At 35.4% G+C, this 22,310-nt stretch overlaps 1 protein-coding gene across 2 annotated transcripts in view; it reads right to left on the reverse strand.

Annotated features, from left to right (window-relative positions):
- Positions 1 to 18,042, reverse strand: part of pcmt (protein-L-isoaspartate (D-aspartate) O-methyltransferase) — a 59,405-nt gene extending 41,363 nt beyond the window's left edge. Inside the window, exon 1 of one of the 2 annotated variants that reach the window (XM_039747505.1) lies at positions 17,744 to 18,042. In XM_039747505.1, the coding sequence (XP_039603439.1) occupies positions 17,744 to 17,924 (181 nt within the window). In that variant the 5' untranslated portion in view covers positions 17,925 to 18,042. The remainder of the gene's footprint in view (positions 1 to 17,743) is intronic. The other variant, XM_039747504.1, reaches the window with a different exon arrangement.
- Between the last annotated feature and the right edge of the window lie 4,268 nt (positions 18,043 to 22,310).

Raw genomic sequence — 22,310 nt, forward strand, 5'->3', positions numbered from 1 at the left:
GCTTCCAGTGCCTGATTATCTAGTTCTGTTCCTGAATCTCTTCCAAATGGCTATGGCTTGTCCACCCATTGCTGAAGGTATCTTTACAACTAGCCCAAAATTAATCTCAACTTGCTCCACTCACTCTTGAGAAGCAACAGTTTTACTCCAAGGAGGTTAATTATTGCCAGGTTCCTAATCCTCAACTGGAAAGTGAACCCTAACATTCTTTGCAGAAACTTAAATTTAGCCACCTGCATGCAGGGTCTCATTTTTGCTGTATCTACCCATAGCTTATGATCAGGAACGGAGACTTACTGTATGACAGAAACAAAAGCATCACCCAAGGACTTCACTTGTACTTCTTCAGTACCATAGGCCAGCATTACAAAAGGTGCAAAACCAACAAAGTTGCACTGATTCATTAGTTAATCTTACAATCATTTCTACCCTCAGTCATGTAATAGGTACTTGAACTCTTACACTCGGAATAGTTGTTAATGCCTTGTACAGAAATTACAAGCGTCAGAGGGCTAAGGAAACATCTGCCAACAACACTGGAGCAATTATTGTGGCCAAAAATGTGACCTGAGCTGTACCACAGCACTGCCAACGACTGCACCACCGTGTCTCAATGATATCAAAGAAGAAACAACGCAGTCAGAGATGTGCAATCATAGACTTTGGCAAAACAAAGCAAAAATGCCAAAATCATAGTCAAAAGTCAGAAAAAAATATACGTCTTTTAAAGACAGAAAATTAAATTCAAAGTGGCGTGTCACGATTGAAGCAGCTGGCTAATTCTATTTTTTGAAGTCGAACTAAAGGCTCTCCAAACTGTTGCTTTGCACTTTTTCTTCTATCAAAAAGATAGAAACGTGTTGTAAATACTAATAAACCATTCATTATTATTATTATTATTATTTCATAGTGTTTTCTGTGTTTTTGGGGGCTGTAAGGCTCCTTCAAAGTTTGATTTTTATCAGCACGTGGCTAATTATTATGCATGCATTGGGCACGCGCTCCTTTGATTATACTGACATGGCACTCAAAGATCAATCTGCACATTGGCGAAAAACCTTGAACAAACTTTCTGGTTAATGACTCATAGCAGTCCATTTATCTTTTTGAGTTATGGTTTTAGCATCTTGGTTATGGTAACAAGTTGTATATGCTTAATGCTAATATTTGATAATGTCACGTCCATTTAAAACCATCTTCACAGCTGCTCACAAACCCTGTTGACAGCTGGCAATTCAAAGACATCAGCTGCAACTAAAAAAGTAGATGGACATACCCTGTGCAGCGGTCTAGCCAAGCACTTTTGACTACTTGCAATTGGCACAAATAACACTTTAAAATCATAGCTGTTTATTATGATACATTACAACTACACAAACAGAGATAACTCAGTATTTATGTTGTTTATGTGTCATTACTGTGGCTAAAAAGGTGACATGACCTGTGCGGCAGCAGTGCCAACCACTGCACCACCATGCCCCCATGTAATCAAAAACAACCAATCATATATTTCATCAAAACAAAACAGAAATGCTAAAATAGTAGGCAAAAGCCAGAAAAAATATGTAGGTCTTGTGAAGGCAGAAAATTCAAAGTGGTGTATCATGATTGAAATCCCTGCCTTGTTCTATTTTTTGAAGTCAAATTGAAGGCTCTCTAAACTGTGGTGATGCTTGGCACTGTTTATTCTATCAAAAAGACAGAAAAATATTATAAATAGTAATAAATCTTTCATGAGTCTCCTCTTTTTGGGGTGGGGGGCATCAGGCTCCTTCAAGGTTTGTTACAACGTGGAAGTTGAAATCGACTTGACCCTTTGGCTAAAAAAAAAAAAATTCCTAAACCAGCCAAATTATCAGTAAATAATTTGACGAACAAGGTTAAACACAAATGCAGGAAATTCCCTGTGAATAACACTTTTGGCAAAATTCGCCAATCGGTTTCTCAACCGTTTTTCTTAGCATATTCAAAAAAAAAAACACAAATTTGTTTGGTTTTAAATTGTTAAGTACTGAACCCTCATTAGGTACAAATAACTAATGGTGATGTTTCTCCCAATCCTAATGTTTTATTCTGGGATTTTAACAAGTGATTTCAGACAGGCGGTGGGTTGGCACCCTGCCCAGGATTGGTTCCTGCCTTGTGCCCTGTGTTGGCTGGGATTGTCTCCAGCAGACCCCCGTGACCCTGTATTTGGATTCAGCGGGTTAGAAAATAGATGGATTTCAGATAGTTTTTTGGGGGATGAACGTTTCTTTAGTTTTTTATTATGAAAGGCAAATGCTTTTTTAATAAATTATTATTTTTCTATTTAACAACAATAGGTGGTTTGATAAGGAATGAAAATTGAATGGCCAAAATGTCCATACTTTTAATACACAAATGTTATACTGTAAACAGTACAGTGACCTCCATAATGTTTGGGTCCAAAGAAACATTTTTCCTTGATTTAACCCTCTGATCCACAATTTAAAATTACAAATGAAGTGCACATTACAGACTTTAATTTATTATTTGCATACATTTCAGTCTCACCATGTAGAAATTACAACATTTGTTCTACATGTTCACCCCCATTTCAGGACACCACAATGTTTGGGACAGTTGGCATCACAAGTATTTGTGATTGCTCAGGTGTGTTTCTTTGCTTCATTAGTGTAGGCATAAGTTACCTAATCTTGCTTCTACCCTTTGGTGCTTATAGCTGCCCTTGCTCAAAATGAGGACAAGAGCTGTGCAGTTGAAAGTCAAATAATCCATTTGAGACATTGGTAAAACCTTAGATTTACCTAAATCATTATGGAAAAAGAATGTACTGGTAAGCTTAGTAATTGTAAAGGGACTGGGAGGCCAAGAAAGACCACCACTGCTAATGACAGAAGAATCCTCAATATGGTAAAGAAGATTATAAACAGTCTTCAGCAGGCAAAACCCTGCATAAATGATTGTTTTGGTGAACACCAAGAATTAAGAGTGAACTTTGCTTTTCAATATTCTTTCTGGTGATATAAACTGGCAGCAGTACACATACTTTACATAGAAAGTGACAGAAATGAGATAATTATATCCCGAAAAATGTAATTTGCTTTAATGACTAAAAGACTGCAATTTCACGACAGAACAGCAGGCTTCAGTTAAATAAATACCAGAATCAAAGCTTTAAATCCACCACCACAGTTGCAAATTAAACATTTGGTGATGTAGTCTCCCCATAAATACCATACCAAAAAGCAATGGAACTGCATTTGACTTTAATACCAATCTAAATATACTTCATATTGATAGTATTTTTTTATATCTGTGAAGGGGTACTGAAAAAACCCATAGATCTTTCAGAAAGTACAGTATTATAAAAGTATAATTCAAAGAAACAGAGTAACAAATGGAATAAAATAAAAATTATGCTTTTATGTATTTAAGTAATATATGCTGGAAATGTGGAACATTTAAAAATAAAAAATAAATCTAGTTCAAAGAAAGAATATTCCTAAAACACTTCACAGTTTAAACTTTAAATTTCACTACAAACATAAAAAAGCCAGAGACCTCTGCTTTATCATAACTCCTCTGTCCTTCTATCCATTTTACAAATCTCTTACATTCTCTCCACAAGAGTTATGAAACTACAAAGCTGCACTAATATAAGAAGTCTGCACACCATTGCCAAATTCACAGATATTGTGTAATAAAAAATGAAAACAACATAAATTCTGTCAGAACTTATTCCACCTTTTTATTGAAAAAATGCTAGAAGTTTACTTTTCAAAATCTGTCCCTCTCTTTAATTACATATTCAACATTTGTACAAACTTAAATTTCCTGCATGAAATCATACTTGTCTGCTTTACATATTTGCATTATTTCAGAACTCTTGTAAAATACTTTTTGTTGTGCTTTTATTTTCTTTTCAAAGCATCTTATATGACCGATCAGACTTTGTTACTGCTTAGCCTGCATACTAGTCCAACAGTAAAATATTAACTGGACCTGCAGTTTAACTGGTAGTCTTCCACACTGACCAATGTACATTTCAAATTTATGACACTTTCATTATGTTTGTCACATTTTGGGAATTACATGAATGGACATCAGTTTGACTTCAAAAACTAAACAAATGACACAAATTTGGTACTTGGATATCTGTATTTAGCAATGGCACACCCTGCTAACTGGCACAGTCACAGTGCTTTGATGTACTAAATAATTTTTATTCTGTTATTAAGAAGTTGAGCAGCTCATTTAATCTCCAGTGTAGGCAAGCTAAATACCTACTTTGTTTGAGTCTTGCCTCGACTTTTAACTTGCTACAGTTGTTCATACTGCTAGCGCATACAGTCCTATGTGCATAATAGCGCAAGGTCTTACGCATCATAAGCTGTATAAACTGAATAGGAAATAGACTGATACCTAAAAGCACGTTCGACACAAACAAAGAGTAAATGTGAAGCCTCATTGCTTTCTATTGTCTGTGTAGGACATGGTATTAAAAAGCAATTCATCACACCATCATTTTGTCGCCTCTTACAACATTGTGTACTACAAGTTGAACAATTAAACTCACATCTGACCAGTCACATTACTGCACTAACAAAGAATGCTTGAAGCCGGTAATAACAGAAGTTGTAAATAACAGAAATTAACAGAATATAAAACCGTAGTCCATCTTGAGAGGTGGTGTTATTTCTCTAAAATTATAAATAAAGCTGGTAATCCAAGAATTTTATTCTCTACTATTGATTGTTTCCTAAACCTAGATCAATCAATGGAATGCCTCCACAAAACTTCAAGTGAAAAGTGTAAAGATATTGCTATATTTTTTAATCACAAAATTAATGATTGGAAATAATATAGTACATCCCCCCCAATACTGATCCTATTAAACTCCAGTATTCCATTTTAAGCAAATTAAAATTCTTTCACCAGGATAGATTTACACAATCTATATAGAGTCATTTCTCAACTGAAACCCTCGCTTGCATCCTTGACCCAATACCAACAAACTTTTTCAAAGAAGTATTCAATATACTAATTGATAGTGTGCTTGACATAGTAAATTCATTACTAAATACAGGGGTCTTCCCAGACTATCTTAAGACTGCTGTTGTTAAACCTCTGCTCAGGAAAAGTAACGGCGACTCGTCTGTTTTTGACAATTTTAGCCCTATTTTTTAACCTGCCTTTCTTAAATTAAATTCTAGAAAAGGGAGTCCTTATACTGCTAAATGATCACTTGAATAAACATGCTATTCTTGATAAGTTTCAGCCAGGTTTTAGAACAAATCACAGTGCAGAAACTGCACTGGTTAAAGTAGTAAATGACTTGTGGGTTAATGCTGACAGAGGTCATTTATCTGTTCTCATCCTTTAAGATCCGAGTGCCACATTTGATACCATTGATCTGAATATTCTTATAAATCGCCTTAGTCAGTGGGTAAGCCCCTCTGGCAGTGTCTTAAATTGGTTTGAATCTTACTTAACAGGTAGAAAGTCCTTTGTTAGTTGTGGTAATTATACTTCAATGAGAGATAGGATTCTATAAGATGTTCCACAAGGATCTATCCTGGGTCCACTGCTCTTTTCAATCTACATAATTCCATTAGGTCAGATTATCTCAAAGCATAACATGAGCTACCACAGCTATGCTGATGACACACAACTATATTTATCAATAGTGCCTGATGACCCCCAACTCTCCTGCTTCACTGACCTAATGTCTTTCTTGTGTTTCTGAGTGGATGAGCAGCATTCATTTTCTCAAATTAAATAAGGAGAAAACAGAAGCCTTAGTTATTGGTAAAAATAAATATAGTGAGGGTATTAGAAATAAACTTGATCCATTAGGAGTAAAAGTCAAGACAGAGGTAAAGAATTTAGTGGTAATTGTTGACTCTGACAATTTTAAACAAATAAATAAATCACATTTTATCAGACTAGGACAGCGTTTTTTTTTACTTAACAAATATAGAAAAAGTTAGATCCCTTATAAAATTTTGCAAGATCTTGAAAAATTACTCAATGCTTTTGTTTTTAGACTAGATTACTGCAATGTACTCTTTTCAGAACTACGCACAAAAGACATTAATTGGTTGCAACTAGTGCTGATTGCAGCTGCCAGAATCTTAACTAGGAAAAGAAGATCCAAGCACATCTCTCCAGTTTTGATGTCATTACATTGGTTTCCTGTGCCATTTAGAATTGACTTTAAAATACTGCTTACAGCCTTAAATAATTTCGATCCATCCAACATTTCAGAATGCCTGTCACCTTACACTCCAAATCATAACCTTTGAACTTCAAATGAGTGTCTGCTGATAATTCCAAAAGATAAACTTCAAAGAAGTGGTGAGGCAGCCTTCTGCTTCCTAAAATTGGAATAGCTTACCGATAGATGGTGGAGCACTTTTAAAAAAAAAAAATGCTGAAAACCTATTATTTTAACATGGCTTTCTTATAGCTATATTTTTCTGTAACCCTGATATACTGTATATGTATTGAATTATCGTTTTTATCATTGCTTCGCAAACCGTACTAATCTCTGCTTTCCCTGCTATTCTTTTTCCAGTTGATGGACTGAAGGGCCAGATGTCCATATGATCATCATCATCAAATTCTTTCATGTGAAGCCTGAAAACCATGAGGAGGACTGATTTAGATCATTTATGTTAGGTAGAATACCCAGTGGGGGCTGGGGAGTCTCATGGCCTTGGAACCTGTGCAGATTTTTTTTTTCCTCCTGCCCTCTGGAGCTTACTTTATTCTTTATTATTTATTATTGCCTAATTATACTTTTATATTTTTTATAAACTTTTCTATCTTCATCTTGTAAATCATTTTGAGTTGCATCGTTTGTATAAAAATATGCTATATACATAAATGTTATTGATGAAGTTATTTATGGACTGACTCCATAATGGAAAAAAGTAGTATAAAAGAAAGCCAGTGTTTGTCTTTTGGGTTTTCCTTTTCAAATAATGAGTACAATTCTTGCAGTCACGTGCTGAAAATCTACTGTCTAGACATGACTTATGTTTTTCTTTTTGACATGTGCTGATGATGTTATGTATCATCAAGTTCCACAATGAAAAGGTCCAAAACATCAAATGAGACAAACCAAGACATACTCCAGACTTCTTCCTCACAAATAACAATAAAGTACCAGCACAAATATTAAAGAAATAATACATTTATTTTAGTTTATATAACTCCTTTCTCAAAGGAGCAATTTATTCAGAAGGCAATAAAACAGAACCAACAATAAAATAACGGAATTAAAAAAAGAAAAAAAAAAACAGGATAATAAAGCAAATAAAAAACAACCCAATACCCACAATGTAGAAAACAAAAAACAAACCCTATAGGAACTAAATGTTAAGAAAGATATTGGAAGAAGATTTAGAGTTTTGAAGGACGAGCTGTCTCAGATAGACTGAGCTAAAAAAAATTCTGAAGTTTGGGGTCATGGCACTAAAAGACCTGGAACCCCAGGCAGACAGTTTTGTATAATTGGCTAGCTCACAAACTCTGAAGGTGGTAAGCAAAAGTTTCTGTCGTACATGCAAAGAAATTGGTAACCAACCTAACTGATAATGAACAACAGTGATGTGTTTGGTATGCTTAGCATAAGTAAAAGCTCTTGTGGCTGAATTTTGCATGGACTGTAGCCAACTGAAGACACTAGCTGAAGACCAGTGACTGTAAACATATTAATCAAGTCAGGAAGTAAAAAAGCATGAGCCAGTGTTTCAGCATCCTCTTTGTTAAGGGCAAAGGCAAGCAATGTTGCAGAGATGGAAAAATGTAATTTTAGTAAGATTATATGAGGCTCAAAGGTAAGTGATCAGTTCAGTAATATGCCAAGATTACTGACGGTCTGTAAAGGAATGACAATTATACCATCAATATTAATACAAAGATTTGAAATCTTGGAAACCATTGATTTTGGGGCAAGTAACATAACTATATATATCAGAATTTAATTTGATAAGAATTTATTGATTGACCGTATCAAAACAAGCTGTAAGGGTAAGTAGAAGGAGAATGTTAAGCGCAGAGGTAATTTACAATTCTCAAAACAGCAGACTTTGTAGGAGTAGGTGATATGTGGGAGTGGGCTCTATAGATAAATCTCCATATCAGAGCATAATTAAACACTTTCAAGGTTAAGTTAGATAAGCAGTTTATTGTATCTGTATGTACTTTTCCAACTGAAAAATAGATTTTTTACCAAATGCACTACTGACTAATTATGAACATTGGTGCAACCAATACCATCAAAACACTTGTCTCTGCTACACAAGCAGATTTAATAGTGGGTAAAAGTACAGCCTCCCCCTCTCATTCACTCTCTCATGCCCCTTTTCACAAGCAAAAACAGCACTACAACATACTGTTTATGTCCCACATTCCTGTCTGCATCAACTGTACAGAATTCCAGTTAATCCTATTAAAGTGGCTGGCTCACTTATTACACACAAACAACATACAAGTCCATACAAAAATAAATTAGTTTTAATAAAAAGCCATACCAACATAAAATATTTTCCATTTGCTTCTACATGCGTATTTCGTCTTTGAATGTGTTTGCAAGTTTTGTGCTAATTTTTATCCTACTGGTTTTTATTAAATCCACACTGGAAAAAGATTTTCATCATGCCCAATGGGGGTCGGGAGGTCTTTTAGGCTAGATCTCCTGCAAATAGTTTCCCCCAGGCATCTCGCTCCTTAAGTTTTTTTGTTTTTTCTGCCATCCCTGGCCATGTGACCATAGGAGCGGACTTATCTTAATAGACTTTAAAAAAAATTACCTTCAAATTAGGAATCTACTGCTTGTATATCTCTATTTTGCAACTGTGTATTCTTTATCAATTGATTTTGTATACTATTTATTTAGTCATATGTAACTATTTCTAATTAGTTGGTTTTTCTCTTGTAACTCTTCTTCTAACTCTAACACTAGACAAGGTTCCAAGCCCAGAGAAAGGAGAAGGGTTGGGCGTGGGGCAACCTCTCCCACCCAATAACTGTTTTTGCTTTAGAAATGGCAGGAAGTCAATGCGTAGTCAGTCAACAGCGTGGTGGGATTGGCCATCAATCTATGACAGCAATGGAGCAAAGACATTTTATGGCTGTCCATCACTCAATGTCTGACCTGGCTTTCCAGATGAAACCGATCACCAAATTCGGCACCTGGGATGTTTGAACACTGTTTCAGACTGGGAATCTAGCACAATTATTTCAGAAATTTGATTACTACTACCTTGATATTCTCTGCATTAGCGAAGTTCAATGGACCAACAATGGGAAGTGTGTCAGTGACAGCAAGACTATTCTCTTTTCTGGCCATGACAACAACCATATCTACAGCGTCTGTATTGTTCACTCCGCATTAGCCACTGGGGCAGTAGAACATTGCCAGATTGTAACAATTTATTGATGAGGTCGGAGACATGACTAATAAATGGGTATTAAAAGGAGAGGTAGGGGCAGGATCAATGTTAGAGGAAGAAAAGTTGGATTTTGTAATTAATTCAGAAACTGAAAAATAAATCTGTAGGATGAATGTCAACAGTAACTGCTGTGAAGTTTTTTGGAGGATTTCATGAAAAAGAAAATAGAGTAAATGGAAAGAACTGCTGTAATATTGTATTTATTTTTTCTTTAAAAAAACTAGGGGGCTTCGCCAACCCCCATGTTTGGTTTTCCAGAAACACACTTAAGATTTTTTTTTCTTTGAATTGTTGCTATTTCATTAGCTTCACTTTTATTTCAGAACTTCTGTAAAAACAATGTTTGGAATCTTTGGAGTCCCAACATGCTGAATCTTTTAAATTAAGTCTTTTTACCATAATTCAGGATAGGTTTCTCAGTTTGGAATTTTAGCACAGACAAAACGATCTACTGTACATCATCAGCAGTTAATAATTTTTTTTTGCAAAGTAACCAATAAATGCATGTAAGGCAAACCACGTTTCTGAAATTGTCTGACTTAAACTTCAAAGCCTTACAATATTTACATACTTCTGACATATCACCCATGTCCATATATTCGATCTCTATTCACCTTTTTGTTATTTCTCCAAGTAAAAATTTCTCCTTTTTTGCGCTAATGCGATTTTTACTTTCTTTGTTTTGACATTAGTTTTTTTTCTGCTTTCATATTCTGTATCTTGCTCTGCATGCGTTTCACGTCTACTTTTTTTTTTTTTTGAGTCTTTTGAATTCTAGTTTTCATTATCACTAATCTGCTCTCTGCATGTGTTTGGCCCCCTTGTTTTTTAACCTCTTTTTGACGTTTTACTTTGTTTTCTACTCTCGATGAGCTTCAACAGGTAGTCACCTGAAATGGTTTTCCAATAGTCTTGAAGGAGTTCCCAGAGGTGTTTAGCACTTGTTGGCCCATTGCAAGAATGCCAAGAGTGTGCAAAGCAGTAATCAGAGCAAAGGGTGGCTATTTTGAAGAAACTAGAATATAAAACATGTTTTCAGTTATTTCACCTTTTTTTGTTAAGTACATAACTCCACATGTGTTCATTCATAGTTCTGATGCCTTCAGTGAGAATCTACCAATGTAAATGGTCATGAAAATAAAGAAAACACATTGAATGAGGAGGTGTGTCCAAACTTTTGGCCTGTACTGTACTTGGACATATTCTCAGTGTAGGCTAAAGAGTAGACAGTTAAGACCACTTTTATTGTAAAAGACAACCAATTACTTTCATTTTCCCTGGAGTTTTAAAGAAAACCATGAAAAAGTGTAAGACCCAAACTAGTGAGAGTCTTAGAAATAACGTAATCATAATAAGAAACTGGATCATCAGGGCAGAAAAGCATTGATATGCCCAAGATTGGCATAGCCTGTAAAGAATGCAAAAAAAAAAGGATAAACAAATGTAATGATACAGTACAAAACAATATTTTACATTAGGATTAGGAAAGAGGCTGTAAAAATGATGTTTAACGACTCTGTGTTCAGTGATGCCAACTAGAGAATCATGAAAAAGACCAGATCAAATCTAATGTGTAACCATGAACATTAACGGACAAAAATGGCAATTTATCAAATCAAACGTAGTTGAAAGCTAGAACATCCATTGGATTATAATAAAAAAAAAAATACAAGTACCAAAATACCAAAAAATAAATACCACATTGACAAGCCCCTCAAAACTCCAAAACACCATGCTCAGGATAACATTGTTACCAAAAGAAATCTCTGTATTTATTTTTCATGTATGTACTTTTTAAAAATATCATAAATCTTGCAGCACAAGAACAATATATAATGATTATTGTTGTTGATGATTTAGAAAAACACCACACCTTAACGTAAACAAAGGCTTTTCCAAGTTTAAAAATAATGATTATGCTAAGAAGTTGTCACTGCTCCAGAGCATCAGGCAACAGATTCAAATCCCAGCCACAGGATGTGTGGTGTTTTCATTGATCTCCTTTGGCCATTTGTGATTTTGTACTAAATGCTTCATGACATTAGGTTAATTTGTGACACTAAATAGGATCAGAATGATTGCACATGGCTTGAGTGAGTGCTGCCTGAAATTAAATTTTAATCTCAATTATCAGCTGCTACTATCTCCTTTTCATTCTCTTTTTCTTTTCAGTATTCTTCTGTTGCACTCCTGCCACTGAGAGAGACCTAGAAATGTGTGGGAATCTTTATCAGCAGCAGCGTCAGAAATGTATTTAAAGTCCCCCTTAAACATGTGGTCCTTTATATTAACTTAATCTTTCACTTACTGCTTTTCTCAAACAGCACATTTTTAACTATATATGTTATTTGGAGCAAATAACTGTATATTTTAGCATATTAGGACACAGCTGAAAGTGTGAGGCATAAAAAAAAAAAAAGACTGTAGGCATCTTAGTTAATTTCCATAAACCTCTTGGCATCTCATAGTTTTCTCCACGTGTTACCAAGGATCTTGCATGCAACTGACAACTATGATTTGTTTTCATGCAGTACCAAAACAAAAACAGCACTTCACAAGTCAAAACAGCTTTTTTTGCCAAGAGTTGACTCGTGAGAAGTATTTTTCAGCATGTCTGTCACATTAACCTATTACTAATGTAGGTGGGAGAAATCATACCTAACTGTAAACGACACCTCAGACAAATTTAATTTTGAAAAAGACCAAATGATTTTAAATCATTATGTGTTGAAACAAGCCTTACATTAAGTGTGTTTATTACTGGTGCTTAGTGACTGTCATTAATCACAGAGTTGCACAACTGATAAAATCAAAGAATTGAAGCACAATTAATAATATAAATTAGGGCTTGAAATTTTTAAAGGCATCAGGGACTTAAACCATTGTAAGAGTTTATAAAGAAAAATGATAATCATGGACTACAGTATAACTTACACCTACTAAGTTTATTCACTAATATTTTCTGTTCAGTGACTGAAAAAGTAAATACTACTTAAAATCAATGCTAAAATATAAAAAATAAAAAAAATAACAGTGTCACATAAATATTAAGATTATATGTGATAATTTCATTTTAAAACTGTTTTTGTAACAACATACTTTACATATCTGTTAACAAGTCAGCAAATGCTATGTGAGATTATTTTTTGCATCAGTATATGGAGTAAACATTAGCTGGTAAGACTCAACTAAAAAGTCAAAATCAAATTTCAGATGTCACCAACTACTGATGCTTTATTTTCCTAAATCAATTCCTCTCTTTTTATATTTGTCTCAATTTTAAGGCTGTTTGTAAATGTAGATGTGTTACTTAAAGATCAATCTAGGTGCTTAATATAAGTAATCAGATGTTGTTATTGCTTATGCCGGAAGTAACAAGACAAATGTCCATAACCTGGGTAACACTAAGTTTAGGTACTGCAAAAATTAATCTATTAGTCATTTACTATTATGCAACAAGACTTTAACAAACACTTCTTTCAGTCTTCATAACAATTACAAAGCATCAGGAAAGTACTTATTCATCTCTGCAATGTGACCTACTAAAAGGACTACAATTTGGATTGGTTTGAGGTGGCTTAAACGAGGCACATTTCTCTTAATATTACATATTTTAGTATAAGATCTGTAAATCCTTCATATTAACAAGTAGTTTTACTATCACGTCAATATGCCAAACTTATGTAAAAAATTATGGATGCTCCATTCAGTCTTTTTCCAAGACTGGCACCTGATAAGGTGACAATATGCCTAACTACTTCAGCAATGAAGTTTTCCAGTAGGGCTGCAGAATATGTAAAGGGTTACTTTTCAAGCAACAACTTTAGCATTTCTAAAAAGAGGTGAAATACCATAAATAATATTAGGTGAAAGGACACAAACAGTTTTCCTGTCAGGGACTTGAGAATACCCCCACAGCCAAATGCAGTACAAAAGATAAACCAGCCTTTGTTGTGTAGTATTGCTCCTGAGGCATTGTTATGTGTAAAAATTGATCAAACCAGACCTGTTTGGAATTTGTCCATCACTCACACTAGTCATGTCTCCTTTCCTTTGAGAGAAGTTAGAATCCACTTTATTCCAGCCAATAGTAGTTGTTAATGCTAAAATCCTTAATTCAACAAACTGTAATGAATACAGTTGGCATAATCACATAAGGAGGTACTCCACTTAATGCTTAATTGGAAATAATGGCTGTTAAATTACTGCAAGAGACAGCTGTCTATTTCACAATATCAGAAAAACAAATTAATGTTATTCAAGGTACCTAAAGAATTAAACTATTCTGTTAATCTTGAGAATTTAAAAAAATAATGTAAAATCCATCCATCCTCTTCCGCTTATCCGAGGTCGGGTCGTAAATGTAAAATTATTATTTTTATAAAAAAAATATGGATCCAACTCTACCAATGCATCATTTTTCTATACTGGAGACAGTATGTATTTACATGTACCATATCGGAATAAGCAACTTCAAAAATGCCAGTTATGGAAGTAGACTTTAAAGATTTTAACCTATTTCATTTTTCTAAAAGTTGAAATGGTTTTAACGTACCACACAATAAAACACTTTTCTATTATTAAAAAAATCCTGGGAGAGAAAGACTAGATAGACGAGATCTTCACGTGAAGATCACGGAAGACACTTAAAAGACCCGTGAGACAAAAGAGATTGGCCATGGAGCGTCTCGCGGGGACCTTAAACATGAGACTTGTGCAAAGGCCAGGACCATCTTGCGGTCTTGCAAGATACACTCTACTTACAACCAATATCAAATAAGACCACAGGCAGCAAAATACCTAGTCGTGTCAAGGCTTTGAGCACACACAGATCCAGGGCTCTCAGCGCATATAAAGCGTATAAGGACAATACGTTATAGAAAAAACGTCGATGACGAAGCGAAGAACAAAGAGCAGCGCAGAGAAAAAAATGCAAAAAAATAATCCAGGTGCAAATTCAGAAAATAAGGAAAGTAATAATCAGTCCGGAACAAGTGGAATTGAAAGAAAAGCACATCCAATCGGGCTCAGAATTAAAAGACAAAGTAGAACTTCATAAAAACGTTCAAAAACGTTGGTGCTATACACATGCAGAGCAGGTTAGAGATTATGAAAGCAGAAAAAAAAACAAATGTCAAAACAAAGAAAGTATTACTTGGAGAAATAACAAAAAGACGAATAGAGATCGAATATATGGACAAAGGTGAAGCATGTAAATATTGTTAAGGCTTTAAAGTTTAAGTCAAAGAATTTATTGGTTACTTTGCAAAAAAAAATTATTAACTGCTGATGAGGTAGATTGTTTCGTCTGTGCTGAAGTTCCAAACAGAGAAACCTATCCTGATTTATGGTACAAAGTCATTAAACACATGTCTCACAGACCTCATTTAAAAGATTCAGTATTTTGGGACTTGAAACATTCCAAATGTTTTTAAAGAAGTTCTGAGATAAAAGTGAAACTAATGAAATAGCAACAATTCAAAGAAAAAAAAAATCTTAAAAGTGTGTATCTGGAAAACCAAAATGGGGGTTGGCGACGGAAGCGAGCAGGGGTTAAAGCCCCCAAGTACTTCAAAATGTTTAATATTGACATTTTAAATGTGGGATAAGTCATTAATCAATGAGAAAATAATGAACTAAAATAAAACACATAAGGAAAGCAAAGTTACAACATTATAGAATGAGTACAAGCACAGAAATATGTACATAAATGAATTTAACAAGAGTAACTATTTAGAACGTTTTTAAACCCAACCTAAATAGTAAAATGATGTACATTTTTATGTTAAAATGAAACACAAAATTACATTAAAATACAAACAACAAAACTGAGGTCAACAATACCATGCAATCTTAGAAAATGAAGGCCACACTTAACCCACTGACAGTCACTGATAAAATGGATAAATTCAATACAGCGATTCAACAAAGTAACTGATTTGAGTAGAAGTAATTAATGATTACGAAAAATAAGAATACTAATCATTCTCCTCTTCAAGATATTATATATTGCAAAAATAATGATTATTACAAAAGCAAACAACATGGACACAACTTATACCGTAGACACTTGAGACAGCATGCTTTTAAAATTTCAAGGTAGCTGAACCTGCACAAAAACAATAACTATATTCAAGTTTAAAGATAAGTGGCAAGATAAGCCACTGTAACAGCAATAATAAGTAAAGTTTGTTTGTCTTTAATTACTGAAATTTCACATTTTAAATACTAAAACACTTGGCTTTCACTCAGATTTATTTTTTGTACGTTATTTATTCATTATTATTGCTACATAATTTTGTTTTTCTTTTCTTGTAGCTATTTTCTGACATCTTATAAAGCAATTTAAGCTACATTCTGTGTAAGAAAATGTGCTGTAGAAATAAATGTTTTTATTGTTGTTGGATGGTAAAGACATCTCAGCATTTTGTTTGACTTCCTTTCTTTCTTAACAAATTGTGTTCATAAAAATTATTTTTGAATGCGCTAAAATCACATTTTATATCTGCCACCTTCTGATTTACTGATACCACATATAACATTCAATTTGTCTTGATGTCTAGTAATACAAAACATTGATTTTTTGCCAATTCTCTGTGCTCTAAAACCAAAACCCTGATTTTATGCCAAATTTTGTGCAGGAAATTACACCCTTATGATAAAGTGTAAACCAATAGGTGACTTCAGTAAAGAAGAATAGTCAAGAACTTGAAGCTGTGCGTGCAACAACAATCAACCCCAATGGGATGAGGGATGAAACTTGCTCTTTTTCACAAATTACTCTGGAAAAAAAAAAAAGGGGGGACTGTAATACAGACAGGGAAAGTTTCATTTTATACATTTTGAGGATGCTGATCTTGAATATAATATATTTGATATTTTATCCATTACCAGTAGCTCTAGCCCTCTAACTGCAACTCTCAGAATTTTAAAATTGAAACATTTTAAACATAAGTATGTGGTGCAACATTTTAAAATATTTCAAGGTCAGTGATTATTAATATGATGGTATTGTTGATTCTTAAGTAGGGATTTAGCCCTCTTAAGATTTCTATCAAGTCTGTGAAAAATTAGAAATTTCTGTTGCATTTGAAAATATTTAGTCTTTGAACACTTTCACTGAGGCATACAGGTACATTTTAAAATTAAAATATCTGATGCAACTACTGTATTTATTATGTGCCTCGTGAAGTACTGTTATGTATATAATTATTAGTTTGTTATGTATCATATTATCATTCAAATTCTACACCCCGAATTAGGGTGGTTTACGCTAATTCAGAGGTTTTATAAAATGTATTCAGGGTCTACTTTTATACTCTTCATTAACAAGTGTTACATTTGACTAGTCTGCACTACTTTTTAACTCACTGCAAAATGGAAATATACAATTCACCTATGGGTCAAAAGATATTCCAGATCTTAGTGGCATAGTAATAAGCATACAAAACGGAAAAAGTGTAATTTAAAGTGTTGCTTAACTGTGATAAAACAAGTTAAACGCCCAATGCTTGAATGATCCGTACGAAGTGAAACGTTATCAACAGGATACATATGACAGGCCGCGCGCGCGCGCGCACACACACACAACATACTCGCGCTCCGTGAAAACTCGCAGACGTACCGCCCATTTCCAAGCGCTCCAAACTTGAGGCGTCAAGGTATATTTTTAGTAGTACTGTAGTGCGCTTGTACTTCACAAACGGACCACGGATCGCATCAATTCATGTGCCATAACAGACAGCTGCGAGGCACCTTTCTGTTTTAGCCAGTTACGGTATGTGTCTCCATGCACACTGGTGTGACTGCCAGAGCAAGTCCCTACTAAATTAAACTTATAAGTAAAGACCAAACAAGTAGCCTTTCTTGCAGGCCGAATGCGTAATTTGTGCGGCAAGAAAAATTAATGCATATCACCTCACATCGATTTTGCTACATTTCCCAAAGCACGATTTACGGCTTCCACCCCTCTACTGCACTACATCGCCATGACTGACATGTATGCCATTACCTGCTGGAATTAAACTGACAACGTTACTCTTTTTAACACGAAAAATAAAAATAAATGCATCTTCGCATTATTCAAGATCTGACACACCCCTCTCTTTCCTTTGGTATGGGTGTTATCTGCAATTAATTATTTCCTTATCCATGTCTCACCCGCTTTCCTAAAGTTTTTCCCTTAAATAAATAGTCTTGTATGACGTTCGCCATATTTATGCTTTAGACCTGGGCCTTCTTGTTACGAGCCCTCCCCCTCCTTCTCCTGGCCCTTCGCAATGGAGAGCTGAACTTACTGCGGAGATTGTTGACGAGCTCGGCATGGCTGGCTCCTCCTGATTTCCAGGCCATCATTGAACAGACACTGCGGATCAGGTAGAGAGCGCCCGTCAGTGCAGCGCCTGCGCATATCGCTTTACCCATAACGCTGACTACTTCCAGGACAGTTGAGCTGACATCATTGGTATCACCCGACATGCCCCTCCCTCGCCTATGCTATAAAGCTACGTGGCTACACTCCAATCCCGCGTGTAGTGGCATAAACATCAATACAGATAGCTGAAGTGCTCGTAAATACTTGTGCGTTAAAAGCAGAAGAAGAAAAAAAAAACACCATGAACTTAAGGCTTCCAAGATTAATCGTTGCCAATTGAAAAGGCAAGAATAGAATAAAACACGCTTGTAGTATCAATCCGAAGAACGATGACTGCCATACTGCGAAGAGTCCCAGTGCTGCCAAAGGACGACCAGTAGGCGGAGTGACAGCGTCTGCCGAATTTTTTGGGCATGTGACTGAAATGTAGGGGTGGATTTTAGAGGTTGAGCGCTTCTTGATTCGCAGAGATTATACTAAATTGTAAACAAATATATTACAGTTTAAATGTTAAATCATTTAAAGAATTAAATAAAATAAAATAGGTCGTACACAAATAGTACAAACGTTGTTTCGTTTGCTCTGTTCGCAAGGTTGTATAAATATGCTGACGTATGGTTCTAACTACTATAGTTATGAATAAAACCTTGGCATGATCTGTAAAGGATCAGTTTAGTTCTTAATGCAAATCCTGCAAAAGTAAAGAATTTAATTTAATCATTTACCCATCCATCCAGTTTCTGAAGCCTCTTTTCCATTAAAGATTGTCCATGTGAACATCATTATTTTTTAGTTATTTACCTATTGTAAACATCCAAAGTCCAATGAGTGGAGTCAGGGCATATTTCATCAGTACTGTAAACACGATTGGATTAAAATCCATATCTTATATATATTCTGTCCATGGACAAATTTTAACGCCAGTTGCTAGCATTCAGTGAACAACCCGCACACTACCCTTGTTTACCTCTCTTGAGACAAAGCCACGACTGCCCACAAGCATCAGTACGCCAGTTGCTGACATTCAGTGAACAACCTGTGCTATAACTCTGTGAATTTTCACTGGATTTTGTGTTTTTTCACGTAAATTTGAATTGATTGTTGAAAAGTATGAAGGTGGCATGTGTATCCGGGACTTGGCTGCTGCATACTGTATGCTGAGAACGACGGTATCTACGATTGTGAAAAAGAAAGACATTATTAAAAAGTAAAGTGAGGTTAAATTTTCATTTATTTCATCTAATTGCTTTTGTATTTATGAATTTTAGTATTAAGCAGTGTTTAAACTATTATATACAACCCCATCAATGTATAATATGCCAATAACAATAGGATTTTTGTTCATGGGAACGGATTAATCATTTTCCCTTTATTTCTTATGGGAAAAATTTGTTTGGTATACGTCCTGTTTGTTGTAAGTCCAAGGATCTGGAACAGATTAAGGATGTATACCGAGGTACCACTGTATATATATATATATATATTATTTATATATGCAGTATATTATACACACATAATATTTGAATTTACATATAGTAGTATATACAAGGGATAGTATATAGGTATAAAAACTGATCAGTAAGTATAGATATATGATATGAATAAATATAGATATATGAAATATGTACAGAATAAATATATGTAAACAGGTAAAAATATATATAGAGTACTGTCAAATGTTATTGATATTTAGAAAGGTCAGCTATTGAGCAGTGATGATTGAAACTTCAGAATGGTAATGGTGTTATGAAAGAAACTGGTTCTGACCCTGCTAGAGCAGGACCGAAGGCTCCTGTAGCACCTCCATGATGGAAGGAGGGTAAACAGTCCATGGTTGAGGTGAGAGGCATCCTTGATGATGTTGCAAGACCATCACAAACACCATGTGTGCTTCAGGACAGTGATAGTCGGCAGCAGGATGCTGATGATGTGCTGGGCAGTTTTCATCACCTGTTGCAAGGCCATTCAGTCAGCTATGGATCAGTTGCCATACCACACCGTAATGCAATTAGTCAATATGCTCTCGACAGTGCACCAGTAAAAGTTCAACAGAATCTGAGGAGACAGGCAGGCCTTCTTTAGCCTCAGCAGAAAGTAAATTCACTCCCTCAGCCGAAAGTAAATTCACTTTTGCGTTTTTTAACCATACTGGAAGTGTTTATTGTTTCCAGGAAAAGTCCTCAGAGATGTGGATTCCCAGAAATTTAAAGCTGGAAACACAGTCCACCTCAGTCCCATTTGAGTGTGTCTGCTGCCTATAGTTTTCCGGTAATCCACAATGAGCTCCTTGGACTTCTTGGTGTTAAGGAGAGGTTATTGTCAGCACACCATGTTGCTAGGTGTTGAACCTTCTGTCTGTAGGATGACTTATTGTTGTCACTGATCAGTCCTAGTACTGTGGTGGCATCTGAGAAATTTAATGTGGAGTTGGAGCCATATAAAGAGACACAGTCATCGGTGAAGAGGGAATAGAGGAGTGGACTCACTGTTTGTATACCTCTTTACTCTTCCTGATACACTTGACCTCTTTTTTAACTGTTCTTTTTACTACTAAAATACTGAAGAATCTCTTTAGATCATCTTTTGCCTTATATGCAATATTCATCTCAAGCTGTCTTTTAACTTTCCAAATATCCTTCTTAATGTTTGCCTTCGTGCTCTAATATGCCCTACAATTCACACTGGAGTTATTATTCTTATATTCCATATACAGACTTTTTTCCTTTGTAGCTTATTTTTTATCTCTTTATTTTACCACTTCAGAGTTTTTTTTTTAACTTCCAACTAATTCCAAAGTTTGGGATATACCTGTCCTGCATTATATATAAAACATTTTTAAACCTGTTCCACAGCTCCTTAGCTGTCTCCACACTGCATCTGTTAAACATTTGCCCTAACAAAGTTAAATTTAACAGTTTTAGCCTTTGCATTTGCATCCATCCATTATCCAAACCGCTACATCCTAACTTACGGGGTCACAGGGGTCTGCTGGAGCCAATCCCAGCCAACACAGGGTGCGAGGCAGGAAACAAACCCCAGGCAGGGCGCATACACACACACTAGGGACAATTTAGCACCTAACCTGCATATTTTTGGACTGTGGGAGGAAACTGGAGTACCCGGAGGAAACCCACGCAGGCACGGGGAGAACATGCAAACTCCACAGTGGGAGGACCTGGGAAGCGAACCCAGGTCTCCTAACTGCGAGGCAGAAGCGCCACCCACTGTGCCACCATGCCGCCCCTTTGCATTTGCATTCCACAAATATAATGAGAATTGTATTATATGATGACCATTTGACAGTAGTGATTCAGTCACATCTACACTCTCAATTCTATCTTGATTATTAGAAAATACTAAACCTCGATATGCACCATGTTGGTGCTTTAATATAATGTATTAAAATATAGTCACAGGTCACTCTTGCTGTTCTACTGCACTGTTTGCAAGGTTAGCCCAGTTAATATTTAGGTAGTTAAAGCAACCCATGACTATAATATCCCCCTGCAAGCTTGTCTTATTTTGGATGTTTCCAGTATTAAGGCAAGCTATTTTTAATGCGTAACTTATTTTACTTTTTCACTTAAACATTGGGTTAAAATTTACATTACTATACATATTAGGTTTTTTTTACTATTGTTTGTCCCCTCATTTACAGTTCTAAGCCTGACATGTCATACTGTCCTTGACAGTTCCAATTCCTTAGTACAAATAATCCTCAACTATCCTACTCGTATGCCTCTCCAACACATTGGAGCCCCTCCAGTTCAAAAGTAATCTGTTGTGACAGAACAGGTCCGATCTTATCCAAAAGGTGTCCCAATGCCCCATAAACCTGAACCCTTCTATACTGGACCAGGATTTCAGCCACACATTAAGCCTTCTAATCTGCTCAGTCTTACCTGGACTGGAGTATGGCACAGGTAGTACTTCAGAGAAGACTACCTTGTCGGTTCTGATCCTCTTCCTGGCACCTAACACTTCAAATTTGGATTGCAGAACTGGCAGAATGTCCTTAAGTAGGTTGCGAGAACAAGACAAAAACTTTTATTCTGCTAGAATTCAGGCACTTCTGGGCAGTGCTGCAAGTGCATTGAGAAGGGTGGAGAACACATTGAGAAATGACATTATCAGTTTGTTAAGGTTCATTCCATTTTCTAATAAATCCCATTTTCTAACTTTAGCTGGATTCCCCCTCATGTAATCAGTGTTTACTGATGCCTTTCTATTAAGAGAAAAGGAATAATCAAGGCATGTGCAATATGTTTAAGTGTTCTAAAGATAAGAAAGCATTTTGATGCCTAGATGTTTGTAAACTTAACAGATTGTGCAAATGTAACAGTCAAATGAATACATTTTGTAAAAAAGAATAATTTTATTACCACAGACAAGACTCCATGATAAAAATTAATCAGAGCTAGGGTGACCCACTGGATAAACTATTGTACTGTAAAGATTAACTTGTGTGTGTGATCTCTGACATAAGGTGA

This window comes from Polypterus senegalus, chromosome 3, assembly GCF_016835505.1.
Source record: "Polypterus senegalus isolate Bchr_013 chromosome 3, ASM1683550v1, whole genome shotgun sequence".
Lineage (NCBI taxonomy): Eukaryota > Metazoa > Chordata > Cladistia > Polypteriformes > Polypteridae > Polypterus > Polypterus senegalus.